At 34.7% G+C, this 8270-nt stretch overlaps 1 protein-coding gene across 1 annotated transcript; it reads left to right on the forward strand.

Annotated features, from left to right (window-relative positions):
- The first annotated feature begins 2426 nt into the window (after window positions 1–2426).
- Window positions 2427–6098, forward strand: LOC140157491 (dopamine receptor 2-like). Its single transcript, XM_072180697.1, is given in 4 exon segments — window positions 2427–2474; window positions 2778–3145; window positions 3147–3275; window positions 3277–6098. Coding segments are annotated over 4 exon segments (1224 nt in total). The 3' UTR covers window positions 3956–6098.
- Window positions 6099–8270: the final 2172 nt, after the last annotated feature.

The raw sequence follows: 8270 nt of genomic DNA on the forward strand, positions 1-8270 counted from the left end.
CAAGACAAGTGGTTCAGTATATATGATAGGAAATGAGTGACATCATAGCGGTATCTTATTTCTTATCATAAATAACGAGCCCCTTGTCTTGGCTCACTGAAATTCCAGTGTAGTAATTGGATTCCTTGCCCCTATAATATATACATAACTTTTGTTACCACTGTGTTATTAGTTTTTGAGAAAAATGCAAAAATAGACACAACTTTATCGAGTGGTGTAGTACCTCTTAATAAAAAGCTTTTCATTGGATTGGAAATGCAAATAATTGTAACCATTATGTAAACCCTTTTCAAGATGGTTACAATCCTAAAAAGTATTTGCCAGTTCAGTAAATTTAATGACTAACATGCATTGTTACGTCTTACGTGCTGCAAGGATGCCACTATATTTTCCTTTCAAATACCAGTGAAACCCAATAAAAATGATGCTACTGATGATATTATGGCTCACGTTACCATGGTCATAAAATAATAATACAGCCATGACAACAAAATTGAGCATCCGCTCGCACCATGAACTTACCAACTGAGCAATTGTCAATCGATAGTTATAATCGATAAAATATTAAGTTAATAAGTATCTTTTTATATCTATTTATACACACTATTAGTGGTAACACTACATGATGTACTGCTACATAATTATGTTTGGATTGCCAACAAACTGAATAAACCATGCTTTAACTGGAAGTAGAAGCATGTCAATTAATTGCTATTCTCTTGTTGTGTTATTTTCCAGTGAATACTGAGCTCATCGGAAAAGCCCATGCTTCGTTGGAGAGGTAATCGATTTCAAGGAGGCGTAATTGTTGCACGAATTGACATGGTATAACAACATATCAAGTGGATATGTGCATATTAATAATAGCGAGTTAACTCATTAAGTTGTAGTACTTCATGCAATACCACGTGGATGGATAATATTTTATAACAACCGGTTCAACCACTTAACAGTCAGAAAATGCAGACTATCCTGTAAGAGGGGAAGGTGTTATAGATGAACACAATCACGTCAGAAATCGCATACATCGACAGAAATGAGTGTGCACTTCAGATAAATTGAAACGGCAAAGTAGTCAGTCGCACATGAAAATACTAGAATTCCCTTAGGCTGAACGTTAGCCTGACATGCTTGCACTAGGACAAGGAAAGATCGATTTCAGGAATATAAGGAGAGAAATACGGATGCACTATGTCACTCTTGCATTTCGAATTAGTCGGAGCATCAAATGTACCGTGAAAGACCGCACCTCTTCTTTGGAATTCCCGTATCAGTTCGAGAGGCACTCTGTATTAATTGACTAGAGCTCATGTTTTGACTACCCGTATTCAACAGATTTAAACGGCATGTTTAATGGATACTATTAGTTGTTGCTGTAGAAACAAAAATCGAATATTTGCATGATTTGAGCGAATGTTAATGTTTACACCTAGCCATTTATGCTTCATTAACTTCTAACATTTAATAATGTGCTCGATATTTTCCAGCTCATTTTATGTAACTTACGTTTCCATCGATATAGACTTCATGGCTGTCGGTCATCACACGTGGGAAGTAGAACTTAGCTATTATACTACTTGATAACTAAACAAAATAGCGACCTACTTGCGGAACCAAAAGGATTTTTTTCTTTTGAGATTATCAGCCGGTGGCGTTTCATTGCATTAAATGTACAAACCACCGTGAGCAGTCATTGAATCGTGGTCCCATAAAACATTAAGATCATAAAGACACAAATTGTGGTCCAAATGCATTAAAGGTATCATTCGTATATACTATGCCTGGAGGGATTGCCAAAATTGTCTGCATTGATCACACAACAATGACGATATCTATTAATGACACGGCTTGACATATATTTTTCCTGTCTCTGGTACCAGTTGTTGTGCATCTAAAATTGTTCAATGAAGCCTAAACCGCTCCTGACAATCGAAACACTGCCACACTGTACTATGTATGCATGCATGCATATTTAATTAAGAAATTATTTACACACCAAACTACCAAGAAATTGAGTCAGGTGGTATTCTGAAAAACAGCAAGTGATTTTTAATCACGTATTGTACCTGGCTGACAAAATTTGTCAACACGGCAAAGAGCAGATTCGGAAGGGGAAAATATCGACGCATCGTCAATTCTCAATTTCTCCTACCTACCTGTACCAAGCTATTGCTAGTTAAACACAGTTCACAAGCCGTCTGCTGCAAGGTAGAGTACTTTTAGCTCCATAATTGACCACGCACCGACGGAGGTAGGAGAAGGGCGCTATATTATATACATCGGTTGGCGCTGGCAATGTACTAGTAATTTACACCAAAGCTCAGTCCTAGCTAGACGTCTTACTTGAAGACGCTCTTAAAAGCCTCAGCACTACAGCTACGTAAATACAAAATGAGATTTGAGATCCGATAGTCATCTGAATAAATATGACACCGACTTCATTTGACATCAATGTGAAGGATGAATACCCACTTGTGATCTCCACTTGTGTTCACGGCTATTGTGAGCTCAGTATTTTCTGCACAAGGAAATTAAATGGGATTTCTTCAATATAAGGAAGTATTGGTACGTGAGATGCCCCTTACTGCTACTAACATGAATAATATAACAAATACACGGAACTTGGATTATACGGAAATTCCTTTTACGGAAGTGTTTTCTTTGTCCACAACTTTTGAAGGAATGGAAAATACAGAAACTAACAGTACTGATATAATATATGGGACAATAACGGAGCAATGGAATAATTATACATATTCACCGGATGCTGACAAAAGCCAATTCCGGAAGATCTTGCCAGATTTGTGATCGTTACTACTCTGCTTTCTTTGTTTTCACTTGCTACAATTTTTGGAAATACTTTAGTAATGCTTGCAGTTTATCGCGAAAGAACTTTACGAAGTGCGACCAATTATTTCATCGTGTCGTTAGCTGCGGCTGATCTTCTTGTTGGTCTCGTGGTTGTACCATTTGCCATCATTGATACCGTAACAGGAGGATATTGGTATTTCAGTGTGGTTTGGTGCGATCTTTGGCATGCCTTAGACATATTAGGATGCACTGCCTCTATTTGCCATCTGTGTGTAATATCTTTGGATCGCTTTTGGGCTGTTACAAGGCCGCTAAGTTACCCAACTATGATGACTAAAAACTAGGGGTATATTAATCGTGGTTGTTTGGTTTGTATCATGTGCAATATCGTTTCCATGTATAGCATGGTGGAGAGCCGTGGAACCTCCTCAACCCCTAATGCATGTATCTTCCTTCAAATGCAATATACCTCATTCTTTCATCCTGTGTATCGTTTTACTTGCCATCTTTCATCATGATGGTTTTATACTTCCGTATTTTCCGTGCAGCGGTTAATCAGGTTCACCATATTCGTTCTGGAACCAAAAGAATTGGACCAAAGCGCGGGAAACATGGTAAGCATCAGCAAAATGGAGATGCAAAATCTAATGGCGCCGTTTTGAGGATCCATAGAGGTGGTGGTGCCAGTGCAAGTTCGCTTCCCGATTCAAAAGGAGGAACACATCCTCTTATGGGACGGCGATTAATGTCTCGAGTGAATAGAGAACATAAAGCCGCCAAGACACTAGGGATTGTTGTTGGTGTTTTCATCGTTTGTTGGCTACCGTTTTTTGTAGTCAATGTAGTTGGGCCTCTGTGCCCAGAATGCATTAAAGGACCTGACATTTTACTCCCCGTCATAACCTGGTTAGGCTATATCAATAGTGCGCTAAATCCCGCAATTTATGCATGCACAAGTCGAAGTTTTAAGAAAGCCTTCAAACGAATTCTATGCCGTTGTTGTGGCGATCAAAAGAAAGGCTATCGTTTTACAAGAACTAATACACAGTTTATGAGTATGGATTCAACGTACACTTCAACTTATAATATGGGCGAAATGACAACAGCAATAGCATCGCCACCACCTCCACCACCATCTTCGTAAATGGTCACCACGTTCCAATTATTCTTCAGAACAGGTTTTAAATGACAGGATATGACAATTGAGCATGTAACCCGCCGAACATGAGATAACGCAGCTACTAATTTATTTAAAAAACAACAAGTGCTTTAAATATCCTCAGCCTAAATTTATTAAAATTACAGGACTTCAAAGATATAAATTTATATAAATAAATAGTTTAATTGATGTTTTTATCATGTTTATAACGCACATCTTGTCTGTTTTTGTTCCTGTTCAGTATCAAATAATCGCATATATAAATGAGTCTTTTTGAAAGAGATTCAGCAAGAAAAGAAACATGATATAGAAATTAGTTTTAAACTTTGATTGACACTATAACATTCAGTATTAAACCGATCATTTGAAATAATGTAAATAATTCACCATATGTTTTACACCATACATTGATACATTCCGTGTCGGTTAAATCGTGCTGGGAACTTATAATTATGATTTATAATTCGATTTTAATTGTTAGTCCCAGCAAACGCAAAACGTTTTTAAAACGTTTTAAACCAGTTATATTTTGGGTGAAAACGTTTTAATAACATTAAATGTCGGGTTATATAAAGGTCATGAAAACGTTTTAAAACGTTTTGTTTGAATACACGTTACAGAAATATTTGGTAAATGTTTTCAAAATGTTATTGAAAAATATTTTTTTGCAAATAGTTTTGCGAAATATTTTGTTAACCATTAAATAACATGTTAGAATAAAGTTATCAATAAATGTTATTGAATGTTACGAGAACGTTATATACTTCATATACCCTTTAAATAACCCGACATTTAGACAGTTTCTGGCAATCTTTTATAACATTTTGCGAATGATGTCATTGATAATCTATGATTACGTTTTGTGTTTGCTGGGGTGCGTCTCGTAATGCGCAATCTACTCTTTGTGTCTTTATTTGTTTTGTTTTTTCGCGACTGGTATTTATCATGTTCATGTCTATGAAATGAAGAAAAAAAAGATCAAAATGAATATCTTTTTATACGTATAATCACATTCATCATCATACTATATCTCATTATTTTTAATACATGTTTTGATCATTATACAATGTGTATCAAAATAGTCAGGAAAAAATGACGTTGTTACTTATGACGAGTGTGCTAAAAGGTCTATTATTGGCAACTCAAACAGATGTCATTCGTATTAAGAATTTATCGATTTGTGCAATTTATTCTCACAAACAACCAAGTTCGAGATGTTTTCATTTGCTGATCAATTTGATTTAAGATATTCGTTGTTGTTGCAATCCAAATTTATACTCGGTCTTAATTTTCCTGGATTTATTTACCTAAAGAATGATACAAATAATTGTTGTGTGTGTTTTTTAAACGTCGGGACTATCCCCGACCTTAAGATTTTCTCAAAAAATAACTACACACTGGTAAAAAAAGCTACGTACTCGTATATTATAGGGGCGATGAATCCAATTACTTCACTGAAATATCAGTGATTCAAGACAAGTGGTTCATTACATATGTTAAGAAATAAATAACGTACCGCTTGTCTTGAGTCACTGAAATCCCAGTGTAGTAACTGGACTCCTTGCCCCTATAATTTACATAACTTTTGTTACCAGTGTATTATTATTCTTTGAGAATAATGCAAAAATAGTCACAAATGTATCAAGGGATGTAGTATAACCTTAAATTCACGATATTGTTTCCTTGTAAGTAACGGTACTTGCATTTTGACATGGCTAATGGTGAGAGAGATAGAGATATAAAAAGACCATTTTAATTTTATTACCCAAAGACCATTTTAATGTTATTACCCAAAGACCATTTTAATGTTATTACTCAAAGACCATTTACTATGCTCGTTACTTATTAACGTTTTATTACAGGTAGAATTTCATGACCTAAACGAAACACATTAAACGTCTGCATTTCATGTGATACATTGCCGTGTAATTGGTCTTTACTTGATTTATCGTCCATAGACATGATAGATAAATATCATCTCGTTATTTGATGTGTTTCCGTTAACAGATTTCTCAAAATGTGTGTGATCATTACAAATCAATATTGGTGTCCGTGAAATGGCGCCCCAATTGTTATGTGTACATTCAAGTTATTATCATGTTAAATTAAAAAAGCATTAATCATACAATCAATCTGTAAAGTGGTTATCATTAATTCATCGTCCAATACGTCCTTGAAATTATCCAATATGACTTTTTACTGTTAAAGTAGTTAAATGTATAATACTTTACCTACAAGCATTTACGTTGATTTTGTAGAGTGTACCGACCATTCTGCGAGAAATTTAGCACGTCTTGTTATTAGTTAATTTGATTAGATGACACAAGAACGTGTGAAATGCCTTATTTCAAGCGGTTTGTACATGATGATAATGGCATATAACATTTTGCATTTTATGAGAACATGATCATTTAAAGCATACTTGATCATGTCGGTAACATTTTTTTAGTTGTGTTCAGTTTTATAGTTTTGACAGTATATGTACTGTACTACATGTATTGGATACATCATCCAGTCCGACATAATCCCAAATTTGAAGGATAAACGGTTTAAAAAAGTAACTCCCCCAAAGACATTTTGGTATAATAAAAAACAAAAAAAAAACAAAAAACAAGCAAAAACTACTATCAATTCTCTCGTTTTAAAGCTTGGAACTTACTTAGACTGATAAGTTATGCATCAAGTGAGCGGGATTTTGTTGCTAATTTTCATCATCTTCATTGCAAAACATAGCCATTTATTTGAAATTTTAAGCCAAAAAAAGTTGCATTATTCTACATAGGCTTTATCATGTTTATGTTGCTTAAAATTGTGTTTGCCAACTTTCTCCCTTTAAGTGTGTAATTCAATCAAAAAGATGCATTGATAATTTAATTAAAGCTAAGCTTTTTCTGATTTAAGTGTCACACATTCAGAAAAAAAATTATGGTTCAATAAAAAAATCTAAATTAATGCTACAGCTTATTAATTTCTTATAATAATGAATTGATGGCTTCCATGCATCGGTCTTCTCTGCTGTTGGTCAAGCTGGTTCCCTGCATGCTGCAGGATTTGTTGCAAAGTTCTTGAAGGTGATGTTGTCCCGACCGTTTTGTCCGCTTGTAAGTTGAGTTGTGATAAGGGGCACACATAGAAATGTTTTTTGAACCATTCAATGAATGACCAATGAAATAAAGGTACTTGTCTAGGGGATTTGATCTCCAGCATAAGAGATTGAACCAAAAATAATAACGTTAAATTTACTCATGTTAATGCATAGAAAAGGCCAACCGCGAAAAGTGCAACTTTTGTGTATGAATGAAATTTCATAAATGGGACTATGATTTCTAACTGAACCATGAAACAGGTTTGAAATGTGTGAAATTAATTCATGAATATATTAACTTAAATTCATTTGATAGAAAACAAACAAAAAATATAAAAAAACAAAAATTCTCTATGATTAATTTGCTTTACGTGAAAGAGGTCTGAAACAAAAAGTGATGCATAAAAAGCCTATAGATAAGTGCAACTTATTTTGGCCAAAAACTACACAAATGGCTGTATTTCTCAGTGAAGGTGATAAAAAGGCAACAACAAAAAACCCGCTCACTTGATGCATAACTAATCAGTCTATGTTTCAAACTTTAAAACAAGAGAATTGATCAATTAGTTTTGGGATTATGATCAAAATGTCTTAGGGGGAACTTACTTTTTGGAACCGTTTACAAGTCATACAACTCACACTCCCTTTATTTTAAGGACCTTATCATTCCATTCAATTCAATTCAATTCAATATCTCGGTTAAATGATTTGCCACCCAATTAAATACCACTGCTTCTTGCGGTATTCAAGCCTCTTTATCTACAAATCATAGAAAACTCAACACCAATTCCTGAGAGACAATAGCCAAAGTGTTATATTTCAATAATATATTGATTCAGGTAATGAAAAAATAGGGTCGCCCTGGTTCCTTCCGCCGCCTATCATGCCTATGACTATATCCACTGCAGCGACGACCACTGATGACCAAAGTATGCAAAATGCACATGGGTTTAAATGAAAACGAAAACACTGTATACATGTAAATACACTCGTCGATGCAACATTAGTACCCTGCTCAACTCATGTAGCTAAGTAGCTAAAGTTGGAAAAAATAGTCGTGTTTATAAGAACAATGTTTGACATTAAACTTACATTACTGCCTAAGTCATCATAATAAACAAAATATGAAAGCAACTTCAAAATGTTCTAAATGGTTCTAAATACACAGGCGTAAAAGACATTCCCCTCAAGTTCAGCATTATGCTATTCTGTTAT

The sequence above is a fragment of the Amphiura filiformis genome, chromosome 1 (assembly GCF_039555335.1).
Source record: "Amphiura filiformis chromosome 1, Afil_fr2py, whole genome shotgun sequence".
Classification (NCBI taxonomy): domain Eukaryota; kingdom Metazoa; phylum Echinodermata; class Ophiuroidea; order Amphilepidida; family Amphiuridae; genus Amphiura; species Amphiura filiformis.